We start from the raw sequence: 20,110 nt of genomic DNA, 5'->3' as shown, positions 1-20,110 counted from the left end.
AATGGATGGTAACCACTCTACAAGACGTAGAAGTGCTAAATTCCGCCTAACCACTCATTCTTGCCCATCTTAAAAATAAATAAATAAATAAAAAACTTACCTTGAGCATCTTTAATCCTAACCCACAGATGAGTTTAGTGATGCTGAAACAATTCTACTCATTGCTCATCACTCACTCACTCCCTCTCTCTAACACCCAAATGCACTTTCTAACGCTTCAGCTGGTCCTGTGTCGGACTCGTTCTAACGCATCAGCTGGTCCTGTGTCAGACTCGTTCTAACGCATCAACTGGTCCTGTGTCGGACTCGTTCTAACGCATCAGCTGGTCCTGTGTCGGACTCGTTCTAACGCATCAGCTGGTCCTGTGTCAGACTCGTACCAGGCTGCTGAGCTGCTCCTGCAGGGTGGTCCTCTCGTGCTCTGTGGAGCTGAGCCTCTGCTGGAGGGACGTCACCTCCTTCTGTTTCCCCTCCAGCTCGCACGACAGCTCCTTCACCTGTGGGCCAGAGTGGGGCAGGAACGCATCAGTGGAGCAGCAAATGGGTTTATTTTCGTTTCAGTGAAGAGGAGGAGGAGAAGGAAGAGCAGAACAAAGGAGAGGAGGAGGAGGACAAGAGAGATAGGAATAGAGGGAGGAAGAGGAGAACACAGGAGTGGAGGATGACAAGAGAGTGGAGGAGGACAAGAAAGAGGAAGAGGACAAAGAGAGATAGGAAGAGGGGGAGGAGGACGACAAAGAGAGATAGTAGTTGGAGAAAGAGGAGGAAGAGGAGGACGGGTGAGAGGAAGGGGACAAAAAGAGACAGAGGAAGAGGAGGAAGAGGAGCATTGGGCCAGTGTGCGCTCACCTTTTTGTCCTGAGCTGGTGGGGAGTCCGGTCCCCCGGCGGATCGTGCGGCTGCCAGCCTCTGCTGCAGGTCGGTCACTTCCTGCTGCAGCTCCATAATGCGCGAGCGCTCCGACACGGTGGCCAGCTGCGGACATGACAGACCACACGCTCACCACGCATGCTCAAAACACGCCGAATTCCCCAGATGGTCAACAACAACAGCATACTGTCCTCACGGAGCATGTGAGATGTCTAGCCATACCCTAAGTCAGCTGTTTTTCATCAATTACTTCCCCATTATAGTTTCAAAATTGTTCTGTTAGGTAAATTAAAGAGCATTACTTTTAGAACCTGTAGTTTCCATCTGTGTCTATTTACAGATGAACTTAACAAACTTTACATTTCCCTCCACTAATTAAGATTACCTTAGTTTGTAAGAATTGAAAAATGTAAATGTCAAAAAAATGGAATTGATGGAATTGTTGCATGACAAATTACAAAGCAAACACCATCCACATGGTCTTGTGACTTCATCATCAGAGAGTCATCATCAGATATGACATCATTTTCTCCTGCGATAATTGAAGCTTTGGTGACCTACCTCAGCTTTTTATTGCCCTAAAAGCTGGACCCCTTTCACACCCCACCACTGTGTCACTGTGTCACAGAGAGAGAGTGGCCCCTACGTGTGTCCAGCCACCTCCCGCGTCCCGCACGGCCCCCACGATCACACCTCAGGTATCCATTTACCCTAGTGTCTTCTAACTCTCTCTGGAGTTTGTCAGCTTTGGTCTTTTCAAAGAGCAGGCTCTGTTCGAGTTCCTTTATGTGGGCATGCTCCAGTTTGGTCTGCGTCTGTTAGTCAGAAAAAAAAGAGAAAGAAAGAAAGGACAGAAAAGAAGGAAGGAAGAGGAAGAGAGACGACACCAGCGCCGCTGTCACATGCAAGCTCAATGCCAAGGAGGAGGAGACACATGGTGGCCTTGACATCACCCTCTGCTCATGAATGGGGACAAAGAAGGCAGTGGCACAGGCAGGAGAGAGAGAGAGAGAGAGAGAGAGAAAGAGAGAGAGGGAGAAAGATGGAGATAGCCAGGCGGAGGGCAGGGCAGGGCCAAGCTTAGCAAGGCTCCCAGAGGGCAGAGGGGTGGAGAACCAAAAATGAAGTAAGATGGAGCACCGACCCAAAGTCTGAATTCATGTGTACAGGAAAGAGGAAGAAGGAAGAGCGGGGATGAGAGCCACACAGGTCCAGTCGAATGACCAAATGAAGGAACAAATGAACGGATGAACGTGCCATGAATGGATGGATTAAGAATCAAGGATCAAGAATCAAATGAATGGGTGAAATAATGAATAAACAAATGCATGATTGAATGAACGAATGAATGAATGAATGAATGAATGAATGAATGGATGAATGAATGAATCAAAGAGGATTACACAGCAGCTATAACAGCATTGTCTTCATTACAGTAATAGATCACTCAAATATCTGCTTAGAAGGCAAGTGTTAAGAGAATAGATGCAGTTCTACACAACAGCTCCTACAGCAGCAGTATAAAAAGCTGCCAGGCGGTGAAGAACGAAGTTGAACAGTTAGGCAGAGCATCGATCCCCAGATCAGGTGAAAGAGGGACCCTGAAATGTCTCCCTTGCATTAAGAGTAATGGTTCTTTTCTTAAATGAGATGAGGTGTTCCTTGTGTTTGCCTTCAACCTCTTATTCAACTCTTCAGCATTGGTGAGCAGGTAAAAAAAAAAGACATTGTCATGGAGGCGACAGGAAAGAAGAAGGACAGTACTGACAGTATGGTTTGAGATCTACAGTACTGGCTAAAAGAGCAATAGCAATTGACCCATCTGAAGAGAAGACAAGGTGATGGGAAGAGCACTGGCAACAGGGGGTTCATAGAATCCCCCCCCCCCCACATTGCTATTATTGGGCTAAATTGTTCTAGGTAATCCTCTCCTGTAGACAGCCCTGTGGTCTTACCCCAGATTGTAGTGGTGGTGTACATGTATCTCAAGAGATCCAATTAGGATAAGCAGAAACGTACTAATACTTCCTAACGAAACTTACTTATACTTGCTAATGTGTACAAATTTGATCACCCACACTGACGTTCCAGTTTTAAAATCCAATGGATATAATGTACTTAGGCTTTTACGCAGCATGCCTCAGCCACTGTGTGCATGAATACAGATAACTGACAGATATATTTATTTGTGTGTTTATCACATTACCACCACAGAGCACTCGGCACAGTATCCACTACAGGGCACGGCTGGCTTTCAGACGGCTATCTGATGTCTGGTCAGCCAGAACTGGGCTACGCTCACACTCAAGCACATGTTATGCAGCAGCTCGGTGGAAAAGTTATTGGCGTGCCTGGCGGATGTAGGGGGAGAGTAAATCTCACCCATAGATCAAACTCTGGCATGCTGGAGGACCGGCGCATGCTGCATCAAGGGCACAAGCACATTAGTGGCTTTTATACGAATGGGTTGACAGCGAACGGTGGCGGGGCGAAGCCCAGGGCGAGGGGAGAGTGTCTGATACGACTGGACAGTTTGTAGTTCGTTCTGTTCCAGGGTCATTTGCCCTAAACATATTGCCATGGGAGTACGGGAGAGAGCAGCAGCAGTGCAAGGGCCGGGAGGAGGAAATTCCTGACCGGCCGAGTCAGTGTCTCCATCTGAATCCAATTAAATGTGCATTTAACACACTGGAGACACTGTTGACAGACAGATAGGCAGCTGCAGGCAGCAGGGAGAGCAGAGGACAGATGCAGCACTGGCTTAGAGACAGCCATGCACTCTGGACGATACCAGCATCTGAGGCTGACTGGGGATCACTGGAGAAGAGTCACTGCTTGCATGAAATGAATGAGGATTTCATGTACTTGATAATATTGCCTTTTTCTTTTCTTTTTTTAATCTTGCTTATATCTCTGTTCTGTTTTGTTTGTAGTTTTAATCTCAGTGTTGGTGTTTGTTGGCTATTTGGTATTCTAGAAAATATCTGTACACATCCTTCTGTGCATATTACATTATATATTACCATTCTTTGTCTTCTTTTTTCTTCCACTTTTTTCTTTTCTTTCATCTAACTCTACCCCTACATTGTGATAACAATATGTAATGAAGCCCCGTTGGTTACATTTTCAACCTGCAATGGCAAGCTCACGTCAGATATGAAGACTAGTCTTAAAAATCTTATGTGGCATTGAAGACTTCAATCTTGCCTCAAGCTTATTCTTTCATGGTTGTTTGTATGCAACTACAGTGCAACATAAAGAGTTGTATGCAGTGTATAGAATACTTTGAATCACATTTTACAATCAGGGATGCTGTGTGGAGGTATGAATATTTATTTACCTCAAGGTCACCTTTGGTAATGCAAGCTTCTTCTACACGGAACTGAAGGTCTTCAACTCTCCTAGTAGATAAAACAAGGATACAATGACCTTCTTCAACATTATTTCTCCTGGCCCTATAAATACAATCCTAGGCTGAGCTAAATCTCACTATAGGACCAGCTGCCATCAGGAACCTGAAGGACTCATATTTACATCATTTAGGAGACACTTTTATCCAAAAGAGTGAAATATACTACTTTTACAATATGGGGGTGTATGTCATAAACAGATACTTTCACTGTTCACAAGCCGTGTGTTGATAAAACTCTTGTTTCTCATCTTTGAACACTGCGCATGCCATGCTTCAGTTGTGAGAAAGTAACCACTGCTCTGAATTTGCTTGCAGGGCTTACACATACAGTACAGTCCAGTGGGCCAATCCTTTAATCCTGCTAACATCCTAATAAATCTCCTTTTCTACATACTGAGAATATGTAGAAGGCTGGTATGGCAAGGTTGTGTTATGTACCAAAACAAATAATGTGAAACAGGTCCTGGTTGAAAAAAAATTAAAATAAATTATGCATGAAATTATGATTTAAATGAAATCATGCTTTAAATCCCTAAAACACCTCCTCAATGCTACCTGAATTCAAAAGCAATATATACACATAGTACGTATATATACATGCGCTAAGCAGGGTCCTCTCCTAAGTTTCAATACTCTACTCTGTACTCAATACTCTATCTCTGACGTTTGAATGTACAGTATGTCTTATTCCTCAAGCCGATTGAGACATGATGATGAGGATCTGACGTCCTGTGTCAGTCTCACCTCTTCTCCTCCTCCAGCTGATTGAGGAGCTCTACTTTATCCCGATCTGCAGTCTCCACCATCCTCCTCAGCTGGTCCAGCTTAGCCTCCATCTCAACCGCATACTGAAACAGAGGGCCACCAGACACAGAAAAAGAATAGTAGTATGAATATACTAATACTATAATGTTACAATGTCATGCATACTACATTCTGGTACTTACATAGTAGGCCTACTACATATCTACACCTGGAACTACATATGCCAATAGAAATAAACATCAACAAAGCCTAACATGTTGCGCATCTGCAATAAATCAGATGTAAGTTGATAGATGAGACAGACACGGACCTGTTTCTGGCCCTGCACGAGGAGCGCCAACTCCTGCTGCACCTCCCCAGCGTGGCTCGTCGCCTTGGCGACCTCGTTCCTCTCGAGGTCACGCTCGGCCAGCAGCTGCTCGATGTGCTGCTGCTTCTCCTTCAGGGCCTCCTGCAACGCCGTTGTGCCCGAAATCTTACGTGCATACCGCGCCGATGTCTCTGTCAGCTATGGGAAGAACACACACACACGCATAAACATTTATAACTCATTTACAAAACAGTAAACAATTTACCACAACGACACAATTGTGTGTGTGTGTGTGTGTGTGTGTGTGTGTGTGTGTGTGTGTGAACTACTGTATGTGTGTGTGTGTGAACTACTGTATATGTGTGTGTGTGTGTGTGTGTGTGTGTGAGTGAACTATGTGTGTGTGTGTGAGTGTGAACTACTGTATGTGTGTGTGTGTGTGTGTGTGAGTGCTCTCACCAGGCCCGCTCTGCTGGGCTTGCCCCCGGTGGAGGAGGCGAGGGAGCTAAGGGAGCTGGCTGAGGAGCCGCTGGGGCTACGCCGGAGCCCCGCCCTCCTGCTCATGCTCTTGGACAGGCTGGTGCAGGGGAAGCCAATACGCGTCACCTTGTGCGTGGGAGCAAACAGCCCGTACCGGGGCTGGCACTGAAAGTACCTGCCACAAACGGAAAACCATCTCAAACAAATTAGATCAGACAATGGCGTCTCAAACTAATTTGGTGTGTTAACTCAAACAAAGTAAGCATAGTGTCCATATTTAACTTGTACACACTGGTATTAATGGTGTGAAAAGTGACACGTGAGGATATTGTGAGTGTGAGTCCATGTGTTTGCATGTGTATATGTGGCACAGATATTAGTCCTGTGTGTGTTTGTTTGTGTGTGTGTGTATGTGTGTGTGTGTGTGTGCGTTTATCTCCCCACCTGCTACCAGCTACAGCACCATCATTCTTCCCCAGCGGTTCGTCCAGCTCTACACCACACCAGTCACCCTTAGCAAATTCCGTCTCACCCAGGAAACGCACCACACCCGCCTTAGTTCCACCCACCTAAATCAACAATGCATCTATTAGTAATACATACTAACATAATTAACATTAATCATGCCTATACCTATAGCTATATGTTCTATAAATAATTAAATAATATTGTTTCATGCATTTTTAAAAGAGCATGTTATACATTTTCATAAGAGAAAATGTTAAAAAGTAGGATATGTGATCTGCATGCAACCAGAGAAATTCTCCTTTCTCGAAGGTTCAGCTCACCAGGACTCTGTCCCCCAACTTCAGTACTCGTTTAGCCTTGGTGGAGTCTGTCTCAGACAGATTGGAGACTGACTCGCTTGCTTTCAAGCCAGCCTTAACCCCGGAGGCAGGTGCGATAGGGGTGGCAGGTGTGGCGGCAGTGGCAGCAGGGGCACTGGCAGCAGGGACAGCCTGCTTGGGTGTCGCCGAGGCACCGTTGGCATCTGGCTCTGCCACTTGTGTGCGGGACAGCTTGGAGGGGCGGGTGAAGATCCCGCGCTGATCCTCGCACTGGAAGTAGCGTACGCCCGCCACAGAGCCATCGTTCTTACCGATGGGCTCATCCAGAACGATGCCCGCCCACTGGCCGGGCGCGAACTGGGTTCCTCCGACAAAATGCACATAGCCAGCCTTGTTACCGTTCACCCAAACACGCTCACCAACGTGGAAGTCACCGGCTGTCGGGGAGTCCTGGGGGGCAGGTGAGCCACTGCTGGAAGGGGGCACCGGCTTAGAACCCACTGACAACCAGAACACAGTGACGTGAGTTTAGTGAAATGTATACCAAGGAGACAAGAAAACAGAAGTATATAATTGCTTGTGACAGATATACATTTTACGCATTTAGTTTGTGCATCCCCTGGAATCCCTATAATGTATTTTCAACAATGTGCAAAGCATTCCCATTTTTAGTTGAGATTTTCTCAATGAGCACCTCTGGTAAGGGTATCTACATTTCCCAAAGGCATTACCCAGAACTCACTACCACACAATGATGATATTTTCCATTTGGTTCCTGGATCTTACATAAAAAAACCACATCTCTGCCATAGGTCATTTAAAGGTTTACTCTAATCTGCTTTTTAAATGGGAATGTGAGGGTGTGGCGGTCTCACCAGAGGAGGGTGAAGTCTTGGCAGGGGGCCCCGGCCTGCTGATCTTGGAGGGGGGTTTGAGACCGCTGGGCTTTCCTGTGCTCATTTCTCCGAGTGTGTGCCCCTCACACCTGAAGCTACACTAACCAGTCTCCAGCATCCACCTGTACTGACTAATCCCGTCCCCAGAAATCTCCAACTAAACTATCCAACACATACAAATCTGTACCTTAGATATTAACCCACTCCTTACACATGAAATGGTGCTGCTATCTCACCTACTCCTGACAAAAGAACTGTAGCAAGTCACCCAGGCCTAAACATTTCACTCCAAATCCTGAAACTGATCTCCCGAGTCCCCACAACCTATAGGATGTTTTTTCCCATCCAGTCGTCTGGATATGATTCACCTTCAGGCATGACAAATGTGGGGGAAAATGTAACAAAGACACAATTACTCCATTGTTCTGATTATGTGATATCTCATGTGATTTAATACAAATTTAATGAGATAATCTTCATGCTCATCTTATCTGTGTTACCAGGTCAAAACAAATGTGAGTTTACAACAGGGCACTAACAAAGGCATTGGAATCAAGCTAATTTCACATCTTAGGATATACATTTGTAATGAACGTACGCACCAAATAATCCAAATGCATTTAGGGTGCGACAGAGGAGGTATCGTAATGTTTTTCATAGTGTAAAGACACAGACGACATGTACAGTGTAAGGATATTGTAAGTAAATAGTGAAAACAAGCTGGTTCTCAAAGGGGCGTATGATAGGGGACTTGCAGTCTGGCTAGGAGTCGGTTAGGTCTGAAATATTTTGCCATCGGTTCTGATTTTAACAGTTATGTAAAACATAATCTAAACGATGAGTTAACGAGGAAAGAAATATAATTCTTAATTTTCACAATACACTTATCAGATAAACATACACGCACTAGTTGACTGCATATAGCTAACCAAAGTGCCCAAAACAAGACACTTGCAGCAGATAACTGTGGCTTAGCTAGCTAGATATAGGTACAATGTAATAGTTAAGCACCAGGTACCAACTTTGACAGATGAGGGAAACAACACAATGGTGAGATTATTTACATAAGGCATTTATTTACATTCAAATGAGGTGTTGTGCATTATCAAGCTGGCTAACCAGCGTGCCGCTGTAACTATTTCCAGAGGATATTTTTCTAACGTTACGTTAGCGCAGGTTAGCAGTTCAGCTAACTGGTTAGCTACCTATGATAAAACCTCGGTGTTTTTAGTTCCATTATTGACATTAACAGGCAAGACTTGTTTATTACTGTCTAAACATTTGAAAGCTTACATTCAAAAGCATCTGGCTCGCCTGATTTATTGGTGCAAATGGCTGTTGGATGACGTTTGTCTGCTCAGAAGGAATGATTCCAAGGAAATCTCTACAGCTAGCTACAGATAAACTACACAGTGTATTCTTGATAACACGCCCGCGTTATACGAACCGAGTTAACAGAAACAAAGGAGAAGTACGACCACATATACCAAGCAGTGGTGTTAAGAAAAAGCCTCCACATACGAGGTCTTATGACTTACCGTTGCAATCCTAAATATCATTCACAACACCCACACAAAACTCAGTAAGTCCCGTTGCCTACTCCCGTTAGTTCTTCAGTGGACTGTTCTGTCAGTGAGGATATGGTGACGTAATGTTCCCATGTGTATTACCATAGTATTACCAGACATTCTCTGGTATTACAGTAACTACGCAACTGTGTGAAATACTTCAAGACAGTCAGAAGTTAAGCTGCCTATGCCTGCACATACATAAGACGAAGAACCTTTTCTCCATATGTGCCTGAATCGATCAAACACAAACACAAACCTTCTATTTCCATATTTTTTCCATAACAGTGAAATGAAATCTGACACCTCATGTGTTGGCATTTCCGTTAGAGCACTTTTACTGAACAGGCCTAGATGCCAACCTAACTAAAACTGTCCTCAAAATGCAATAGGCCTACAAAAATAATATTTAATCAGTTATTTTAATAAACAAATAGTGCATGAAATAGATTATACAGCTAGTTGAGTAGCCTACAAGTGTAACAGGCCTACAAGATAGGCCTTATGGTTATTTCCTATTGGCCCATATCAAACATAAAATTATAGATTAATTATGGTTATGGTTATGGGATTTTGCAGACGCCTTTGCCCAAAGCGACTCACAAAACAAAAACAACATATTTAAAAATGTAACAGGGAACAGATTAGAATGTTGGTCAAACTAGAATAAGGAGAATAGCAATAATAAACAACAATGTCAATTCAATCAATAGCCTAATAAAGTGAGCAATGAAAATGAGGGAAAAAGCAATAATAAACAATAATGTAACAATGACATGGTAAGACTACATTAAGGAGAATATCAATAATAAACAATAATGTAAAATTAATAAACAGCCTAATGGAAATAAAACAATAGTATACAAACCATAACGCATAAGAAGCGCTTAAAGAACTAAGTGCATGTTGGACAGGAATGTCTTTAGACCCCTCTTAAACGACCCAAAACTACCACAGGAACGGAGAGCACTCATTCCACCAACTTCAAACCACTGAGGAAAAGAGTTTTGAATTAGACCTACAGTATGTTTAAGACTGGTCGACATAGCAGACGTTCATCAGAAGACCGCAGTGGGCAGTTGGGGATGTACGCCTTGATTATTGAGTTAAAATAATTAGGAGCAGATCCAGTCAGTGTCCTATAGGCCAAAGTGAGACATTTCAATTTAATTCTAGCTACTATAGGGAGCCAATGGAGGGTAAGGAGAGGAGTTACATGTGTCCTTTTTGGCTGATTGAAGACCAGGCATGCTCCAGCAATCTGAATCAGCTGTAATGATCTCTGATAATTATACAATCTATAGACTACTGCAAAGCTGCCACCAGCTCAAAGAAGAAGAAAAAACACACAGGGCTGCTTCTTTGTATGTTGGTAGTTAGGTTTCTGGTTTCCCTCCACCACCCAAAATAACCTACCGGTATTCAAATCAACCACAAGGGTAGTGGCCAATTGTCTGGGCTCCCAATCACTTTATTTAGGGGCCCCTGCTGTTGGCCCTTTTTGGACTGATATAAAAACTCCTGAAGACCCACCTCTTCAGAGAATATCTCCTCATAGCACTACTGATTAACTAACCTTGCTAATTAGCACTTCGGGGTGATGGGCACTTTCGGTGTTGATGGTGGATCTTCTTGCTGCCATTGTTGCCTTGTACACCCTTCTTTCTATCAATCTCTGATGTTGTCCTCTGATAACAATTCAAATTAGAATGCATGCATTAGGCTATACTCTGAAAGAATTTCCCAACTGGTTAGTGGTTTAGAGTTGACTATATAATGATAATTACTTTGATTGTACTTTTCCAGGGGGGAATATTTCTGCCATTTATTTTACCAATGGCTTGGGCAGAACAGAAAGAACATATTTGAGGCATTTGTATTACTTTCACAGCAATATCACAATTCACCTGACCATGTTTTCCTCTGAAACAGGACAGTGCTCTAACAAATTATCCAGAAGATTTGCTGGGTGACAGATAAGAAGTTATGTAGGCTACATACATTTAATGCATATAGTTAGTGCCTCAGAAGTGCAACAACAATTGTTTATTCAACATAATGTCTCTATGGTCACCATACTTCAGCTTTGACGTTTTTTTTTTTGACCTTTTGTTTGCCTGTATTCCCCCAAATATCAGACTTGCCCGGACACTGAGAAAGGTCTGGTGGTGGTTGGTGGTGGGTTTCTTTCCTCTTCCTCCTCCTGCAACGGTCTACAGAGGAGTTTATGCCAAACCCTCTGGATGGTTCCGCTAAGGGCTGGGCTGGAGAAGTAGTACACCACCGGGTTCAGGACACTGTTGAAATACGTCAAACACACAGTGGTGTAGAAAGCAAAATTGACCTGTTTGAAGTGAGAGCACTCATTGTACCAAGCCCTTAGGATCCATATGGCCATGCGGGAGAGTGTACTCGGGAGGAAACAAACGATGAAAACCAGGGCAACAGTGAGCACAAAGTAGACCGCTCTCGTGATCTTCCCGTCGGTGTCCACCGTCCTGTTCTTCAGCTGGAGAGTGATACATACGGTGCAGAACACAATGATCGCAATAGGAACGGAGAACTGCAGGAGGTAGAGGGTGTCGTGCCAGGCACTTGCTGCTGTGTAGTCCATACAGATGTTGAAGCTCTCGCACTGCATCCGGTTGTCGAGAACGTAGAGGTGTGAAGAAAAGAGTAAATTGATGGTCAGGCTGACGATGACTACCCAAAGGCAGCAGCACACCAGTTTGGCATATCCCAAGCTCATGCGGCTGAACCGGTTGAGTGGGTGAACGACCTTAAAGTAGCGGTCCACGGCGACAGCCGTGAGGAAGAAAATACCAGCAGCTCGATTGGTGGCCAACAGGAACATCAGGATGCGGCACAGCACGTCACCATACATCCAGTCTTTCCTCCGCAGGTAGTAGTGAGCCCTGAAGGGCAAGCAGAAAAGCACTATGGTGTCGGCCACAGCAAGGTGTGCCAGGTAGATAGAATTGGGCTTCCAGGTGTCCGTATGGAAGACGAACATCCACAGGGCAAGGCCGTTCCCTAGCAGCCCAAAGATGAACTCCAAGATGAGAACAGGGGGTAGCACCTCATCCAGGATAGGAGAAGTGAAAGGGCAGCAACTGTTGTGCATGACTGGAATTCTATTCTTTGGTTCACAGGCTGACAACCTAAGAGCCCAGTGCTTTAGTGTTTTCCTATATGCAAATAGGTCTAAGGTTGTTTCAGAGACAGTAAAGTACCAGGATATCTAAGGAAATGATGGCTCTCACAGCAGACAAACCTTACAACAGACATAAATGGCTTGAAAGCATTCATGAAATTATCATTATCCCTTGAAAATACAATATAGGAGAAATAATTTTATCAAAATCTTCCAGTTCCGAGTTCCAAGTGCCAAGTTATTATATAAAGATTAAGATATAATATGTTCTGTTTAAGGACACAGTGGAAGAAATTCAGCTCCCCCTTTGTTAGGAACAGTCATAATGAAAGATTGTTTACGCCTAGGTACAGTCGTGGCTAAAATTACTACTCTATTTTCAAAATATGGTGTTCTTTTCTTTGCCACCTTTATTTTTTTGTGAATGTAGCACCAATGTGACTCGCCAAAAATCTCTTTTGTCTCATCAGTCCAAAGAACATTTTACCTAGAAGGACTGTGACTTGACAATATGTATTTTAGCCAATTCCAGTCTGGTGTTTTAACATTTTTTCTTTCAACGGTGGAAACCTCCTATTTAGATTAGATTTAAGATTAGATTCAACTTTATTGTCATTTTAGCGTCTAATTGTGTGTGTGTGTGTGTGTGTGTGTGTGTGTGTGTGTGTGTCCGGGCTGCACGAAACTTAGTGGGCATGTAGCCCCACAAGGATGACACGGAACCATTGTTTTTCGTTTTGATCCATCGCCCACCCACCGTAGACCTAGGATGGCCACTTTTTTCGTATGTTCGCATGTCAGCCCATCCCATATCCACTCATTTGAGGTATAGTGCCACCTAGTTAAAAATGAAACAGCAAAAACAAGGTGTTATAATCGCAGGTATCTTTGGCTGACATGTTCAAAGCTGCACGATTTTGAGGATCATTATGACACCCTCTGAATGCATGGCAAGTTTTGTGGAATTACGTTCGTGGGGGGGGGGATTCCATTCATTGGGGACTATATCAGCTACAAAAAGGATTCAAATATTCTCAGAGATGACACAGCTAGCTTTAACCAAGTACCCCCTAACCAGTGCAAAGCATTTTTAGTTGAGAAAAAAAAGATTTAAAACAGCACTGTCCATCGTGTTTTCACAAGAATTACCGCTACGCTTCAACCACGACTCCATCGTTTGAGTTTTGACAGTGATTGACAGGTAATGGCGGGTGGCATGTGACAGGTTGGGTCGAACCATCCAGGGGACTCTGGGTTTTTAGCATAATGAAATTGAATAGCCTACTGAAATATAAAATTCATTTTATGAACTTATATTTTCCTGAAATATTTATTAAATAATTGTTTTTAAAGTAGTTTGCATGGATTCTACTTTTTAAATATTAGTATATTTTAAAATCTCACGTACCCCCTGGAGTGGCTTACCGTACGTCCAGGGGTATGCGTACCCCCATTTGAGAACCACTGGCCTACGTGGTGTAAATAGAGAAAAGCAGGGGCCCTAATAATGATCCCTGAGGCACACCTGTGGTGAGGTCATGAGACTTTGATACCTGTCCCTGCCAAGACATGTTGAAAGTATAGTATAGTATAGTATACTCTTTTGATCCCGTGAGGGAAATTTGGTCTCTGCATTTATCCCAATCCGTGAATTAGTGAAACACACACACAGTGAGGTGAAGCACACACTAATCCCGGCGCAGTGAGCTGCCTGCATCAACAGCGGCGCTCGGGGAGCAGTGACGGGTTAGGTGCCTTGCTCAAGGGCACTTCAGCCGTGCCTACTGGTCGGGGTTCGAACTGGCAACCCTCCGGTTACAGGTCCGAAGTGCTAACCAGTAGGCCACGGCTGCCCCAAGAACAAAAGAACACCCTTTAAGGTAAGATTCAAACCAGCCAAGAGCTTTCCCAGAAATTCCCAGTTCAGATGTGTAGTATGGAGAATGTCATGGTTAACAGTATCAAAGGCTGCAGATAGAATGCAGGTAGAATTAATACTGATGACTGAGCAGAGGACTTAGCTACTCTCAATGCCTGTCACAGACAGAAGAGCAGTTTCAGTAGAATGACCACTCTTGAAACCACTGCATAGGGTCTAGGTTATTCTGATAAAGGAAGTCACATACTTGCTTGAAGACCACTTTCTCCAAAATCCTTGACAAGAAAGGAAGAAGGGAGACAGGTCTGTAGTTCTTCACATCAGTTAAATTAAGTGTACTTTTCTTTAGCAAAGGTGTAACCCTTGCTTGTTTAAAAGAAGGAACTATTCAGAACTGAGTTTTATTTGCAGATGAATCCACGCTATCTGCTTGTTCTTTGGAATCATACAATTTGATTGGCCATTGGAAATTTGCAATTTGATTAGCTATTGGAACCATATTCTTCTTATTGGCTGTTGGAATTCTGCATTCTTACTGGATGTTGCAATCCCTGTGATTTTAAAGTATATTTGTTGGCCTTCTTATGCCTTTAATGACAGGACAGTGAAGAATGAGTCGGGGTGGGATCCGGAAAGGACCACGGGGCGGGAATCGAACCCGGGTCGCCGGCGTACGGTGCAGGTGTCCCAGCCAGTCGCGCCACGGCTGGGACCACAATCCCTGTGATATGATTAGCTATTGGAAGGAGCAGCAAATGAGTGCCCGAGGTTCTTCCCTAGCCTAGAAATCTAGACGCACCCTAGCAGCAGCAAATTTAATTTGCAGTCAGGGTAGTCTAGCAACTCTCCTTTGGCTTGCGAGCTGGAAAAATCAAACTTCGATCAGGCCAATCACATCATGTATAGAGTCGGTGGGCGGGCTTATCATAATGACGGCTGACTTCCGGCAGTTCCATGTTAATTTCCCGCTACTTGAAAACAAAGAATATGGATGCTGCTGCTGGCGAACAGCACGACTTGAGTTAGGCTTTTATTAAGTTGCCAAAAGTTTGATCAACTAGCCAACTAGCTCCGCCGGTGGGAAAACGCATGGGACTCACGAGTTGTAGCGATATCCTATTGCGTGCAAAGGGAATTCGAAAGACAACCGTTTATCCCGCCCCTCGGATTGAGCACCCAGTGAGTTCCCAGCCCCTACGTCTTGATCTTGATGTGGGTCTGGCTCCTCAGGCTAGGAACCTACAGCATCACCACAAAAAATATTTGTGTCACAATACACCTGTCTCTAGAAATAGGCAGCTTTTGTGTTTGCACAAATAAGAACAGACAAATAAATTACCAATGTTTTTATTTTATTTTGGAATTAAAGAGGGAAACTATCTCTAAGGGACACAAACCCCAAAGGTGCAAGGCTAAAGTGGAAGTTTTCCCAAGACCCAATACATATATGACACAAGATTAAAGTCACTATATTAGTTATCCATTTGATTGAAAATAATTAATAAAACATAAGATTTAAAGCAATAACAGAAGGATTGTATAGCAAGTAACACATATTACTGCAGAAGAGAGGAAATAAGAAGATCTAGAAATAATGCTTTGCTGTGGCAGCATTTGCCTGTTTGCACGCAAACCTCTTAGTTGACTTTGAGGACATTTGTACATTTTGCATGTTGACTGGGATGTAAAACCACATGGGAGGGCTGCAGAACATTGTGTCAAAAATAGATGAGCAGGATAAACTTGAACGAAGAAATAAAGTTTTCCACCCTTTGAACAACTATACTCAAGCACTACAACTTTTATTGCAACTGCTGCTGGGCCTTTCCATCTTATCTGTCTCTCTCATACTGCTTGCCTGCTGCCAGTCATTTTAAAAGAGAACTTAACTCTCTGCTGTCCTATCATACTTTAACAAAATAACATCATAAAAAATGCGTCAGCCAAATGTATTGTAATGTAAAAATAGAGGAACTCACAGCACAACAGAAAAACAGCAGCAATGGAAGTGTGTCATGGCCAGATATAAGTAAGCAGTCTATTTTAGAAAAAATAAGGAGGATAATGATAAAAAAAAATACAATGATGTTAATATAAGTAATGTGGAGTTCAGCTCATATGCCCCCCCAGCCCCCCATGAGACCCCTAAATCATTGAACAGAATTGGACAGAATCCACTTGCTACCAGTTTTTTTTATTTGAAAGGCTTTATCTGTATTTTGTTATTTCAGATTTAGTGGAGATTTCTCAAGTAATAATAAACCATGAAGGCTAAACAAGCAAAGGGGTTATGATAGAAAGGAACACAGAGAGACAGAAAGAAACTCTTCCAGATAACATGTTTCCAGGCTTACCAGGTAAGGAAGGTAAATGCAAAGTAGGCTAAATACAAAGCAAATGGCCGCCAAAAAAGCTGCCATGCTGATATAATTCAAATAAGCAGTGCATATATAAGGGGCATGGCTTACACATTCAAAGCAATTATACAACCAAGCAAGGGCGTAGGTTTGGTCTCAGCTTTGGTGGGGACATCCAATCCCCACCCCCACCCCCCGGCTGAATAGTTAACTTTTACTGACAAGAGTCAGACTGTCAATAGACAATAGCCTCTTTCATTATTTATAGTACTCTAAAGTTAAACTAGCATCTCCGACTGGAGAGAAATATGTGCAGACGAAAACAATTGTTAAAACGTAAATAAATGTAGATGCCAATTTTGTTTCTCATATAACAGAAGCTAAGCATATCTTAAATTTGCCCAGATTATATAGTCATATATATCATATAGTCATATAGTTATATAGTATTTTATTTATGTTACTGAGTATGGAAATGCACCATAGTTTAGGATTGAATATATCTATGAATTTATGCGACTCTAAATTATATTTGTATTTGCTTAACTGTAATTGGAATTCTTTTGCTGTAAGATACCAGGGCCTTAATGGCGATTTCCTTTGTTATTTCAGACTGTTGGCAATACAGAATATCACAATACAGAAGTGAATCTACTCCATCTCATTATATTGTACAGCAATGCTGCTGACAATTGACAATTTGACATAGGCTAATAATTAGAACCTCACCTGAAGCCCTGATGCTGTTTCCTCAACCTGCCATCCATCTGTAGTGGTTCATTCATTTTGTAGCCTATCCTTTGGCTAGCGAGTTTAACCCTCCTACCATATTGTATATGATAGTGTTATTTGGATATTATTCATCAAATAATGATTCATTATATTTGAATAACCAACAGTGTTAACTTATTCACATTGCCAACACGTTTTTACAGCATGTGTCATAACAATGCAATGACAGTCCTTCAAACGAATTTGGGTCTCCCTTTTATTTCTCTGCATTGTGTAGGCTACACTCAGAAATACATAACATAAACAGAATAGAAACGAAAAATGTCCAGATCCAATGTTTATTGTGACTTCCAAGATTCTAACTTAAGGTAGGCTAATTAACATTCAGTGACTTGGTAATAGCATCTATTGTGATAGCGCGACTTCTATGCGACCGTGCTGCACACCCCTAATCAATACTCCTGACCTTGGTTGAAAGATTACAGAAGCTAGGTTTATCTTTAACAATATCCTCGGTAACATATGCTATCACCAGTTAATACTATTTTTCCACATAATAGAATCTGCATAATTTGAAAGCCTGGTCACTACCACTAGCTTGTGTGGCTAGTTATTTTGCTTACTTACACTCTGATTTATGAAAAAGCTTCGTATTTCCCCTTTCTTCTTCTTGGGTGGCATAGCTGATCTACACACCACAAAAAGGGGTTTGTATGTATGCTGAAGGGAAAAGGGAATATCAAAATGTTTCACTCTGGCCTTTTATGGGGTAGGCCTATGTATTGACAGACAGCCCTGGTAACTTACCGTTGTCGTTGACACACCCGCTCGCTTGACTACCAGTGCAAGAATAATGCAATGTGTGTGCAGCATAGACTGTATATATCATAGACTGTATATACAGGGGGCAGTGGTAGTGTAGTGGTTAAGGAGTTGGGCTAGCGTGCAGTAGCCTGAAAGTTGTCGGTTCAATTCCCAGCTTCCCCCGTTGTGCCCTTTGAGCAAGGCACTTAACCCCAAGTTGCTCCGGGGACAATGTGATCCCTTGTAATATACCTGACATATGTAAGTCACTTTGGTCAAGAAGTGTCTGCTAAATGTAATGTAATGTAATGTAATATGTGTGCAGCATGCGTGTCAGATAACCCTTCCCCCTCCCCCTCGGTTTTTCAGCCAATGAAATGACGACGTTTCTTGTACTGTCGTGCTGGCTGTCGGAATGATCAGCAGCACAAATGAGTTCGCTAAAATATTGGTGGGGACAATTTTGTCATCTTAAAATATTGGTTAGGACTAGTCATGAGCGTCCCACCCTAAATCTACGCCCATGCAACCAAGTAGGCTACATGCATTGTTTGCTTGTGTATTGTGAATAAAGTGTTTTTCCAAATGTTTGGCACTTGGCATTACAAACTTTTGTCTTTTTCGTTATAGTCATGAAATATTTAGATTTCCCACAGTTCATTTTAGGCCTTAAAGATAATGTTCTGGTATATTGAATTATAATGCATGTGTTTTATGTGGTAAAAAATGGAGTTCTGATTACTTGGCATTACCATTTGTTGCCACACTGTCATTTCCATTGTTGCTCTGTGCATCTTGTGTTTCCTTTCCAAAGAGCTTACAGAAGAAGTTGCAGACAGTTCTGTTGAAGGCAGGGCTGGAGAAGTAGTACAGCACTGGGTTTAAGGCGCTGTTGAAATAGGTCAGACAAATCAAATAATAAAACACCACACTGGCCCCATGAAAGTGTGAGCAGTCATCGTACAAAGCCTTTAGGATCAACACAGCTAAACGGGACACTGTACTTGGGAGATAGCAGAAGATAAACACCAAGGCAACAGCCATCACAAAATACACTGCTCTGCTGATTCTGCCCATAGAGTTGACAGTGTTGTTCCTCAGGTGAGCTGTGATGCTATAGGTACAAAAAGAAACGATCCCAGCAGGTATAGCAAACTGCAGTATGAAGAAGATATCAGACCACACGTGTAGCAGGGAGAAGTCCATGCAGATAGTGAAGGTCTCACATTGAAGGTTGATCAGGTGATTACCTGTGAACAGGTAGATGTTCATGGTGAAAATAAGTAGCCACAGGCCGCAGCATATCCCATTGATGCAGCGTAGGCCCATGCGGTTGATGCGATGTTGAGGATGAAGTATCTTGAAGTAGCGGTCAATGGCCACTGTGGTTAGGAAGAAAATCCCCGCAGCTCGACAGGTTGAAAGCATGAAGAGGTCAATCTGACAGAAGACAGAGCCATAAATCCAGTTTCGGCTCTTGATGTAGTAGTCGGCTCGGAAGGGCAGGCAGAGCATCAACACTGCATCAGCGGTGGTCAGGTGAGCCAGGTAAACAGAGTGGGACTTCCAGGTCTTCTGGGAGGCGAACATCCATAAGGCTATCAAGTTCGACATGAGGCCCAGCATGAACTCCACCACAAGGACAGGTACCATAACGTGGTCCAGCTGTGGTGTGCTGAAGAAACAACAGTTCGCCTCCTTGCTCGTAGTAGAGTTCCTCTCCATGAGAGCAAAACTGTGGAGCTTTTAGTAGAGCTTGAACCCCTGGTTTAAGTCAGTATGTCTACATAAGGCTGTGGCTGCATCCCAGCTTTCTTTGAGTTCAGGTCGCCTTTGCCTTTACTGTTTACACACATGCAAACAAATTTGGCTAATGTGCCCATTTTCATACCATTGACACCTAGGTGACTAATCAACATTACACAGTCAGCATTACATAACCCTGACACCATATATTAAAGCAGCTGATAGTGATGTTGATCAAATTCAAACAAGATTGATAGAGGGATTGGAAACTGATTGGCGGGGAAAAGGTTAAAATGTAGCATTAAAATCTCTGTGTTTATATCCTTAATTTGCATAAAATAAAAAACAG

At 43.1% G+C, this 20,110-nt stretch overlaps 3 protein-coding genes across 3 annotated transcripts in view; all 3 read right to left on the bottom strand.

The window, feature by feature from the left end:
* Nucleotides 1–9,247, bottom strand: part of clip1b (CAP-GLY domain containing linker protein 1b) — a 30,610-nt gene extending 21,363 nt beyond the window's left edge. Inside the window, exons 1-10 of the mRNA XM_076284142.1 lie at nt 9,060–9,247; nt 7,501–7,889; nt 6,626–7,125; nt 6,282–6,406; nt 5,817–6,012; nt 5,358–5,555; nt 5,027–5,130; nt 4,211–4,271; nt 850–975; nt 381–497 (exon numbers count right to left, since the gene is read on the bottom strand). Coding sequence (XP_076140257.1) covers nt 381–497; nt 850–975; nt 4,211–4,271; nt 5,027–5,130; nt 5,358–5,555; nt 5,817–6,012; nt 6,282–6,406; nt 6,626–7,125; nt 7,501–7,585 — 1,512 coding nt within the window. The 5' untranslated portion in view covers nt 7,586–7,889; nt 9,060–9,247. The remainder of the gene's footprint in view (nt 1–380; nt 498–849; nt 976–4,210; nt 4,272–5,026; nt 5,131–5,357; nt 5,556–5,816; nt 6,013–6,281; nt 6,407–6,625; nt 7,126–7,500; nt 7,890–9,059) is intronic.
* A 295-nt stretch (nt 9,248–9,542) lies between these two features.
* Nucleotides 9,543–12,213, bottom strand: LOC143122460 (hydroxycarboxylic acid receptor 3-like). The gene has a single exon (XM_076283249.1). It carries the CDS (start codon nt 12,211–12,213, stop codon nt 11,224–11,226), a length of 990 nt encoding a protein of 329 aa, XP_076139364.1. The 3' UTR covers nt 9,543–11,223.
* A 6,540-nt stretch (nt 12,214–18,753) lies between these two features.
* Nucleotides 18,754–19,740, bottom strand: LOC143123543 (hydroxycarboxylic acid receptor 2-like). The gene has a single exon (XM_076284998.1). It carries the CDS (start codon nt 19,738–19,740, stop codon nt 18,754–18,756), a length of 987 nt encoding a protein of 328 aa, XP_076141113.1.
* Between the last annotated feature and the right edge of the window lie 370 nt (nt 19,741–20,110).

This window comes from Alosa pseudoharengus, unplaced genomic scaffold (genome assembly GCF_046254945.1).
Source record: "Alosa pseudoharengus isolate Yale_2024_CS ecotype anadromous, Long Island Sound unplaced genomic scaffold, YU_APseudo_1.1 YU_APseudo_1.1_scf_14, whole genome shotgun sequence".
Taxonomy (NCBI): domain Eukaryota; kingdom Metazoa; phylum Chordata; class Actinopteri; order Clupeiformes; family Clupeidae; genus Alosa; species Alosa pseudoharengus.
The sequence above is the reverse complement of the archived record's forward strand: the minus strand, read 5'-3'. Positions and strand labels throughout refer to the sequence as shown.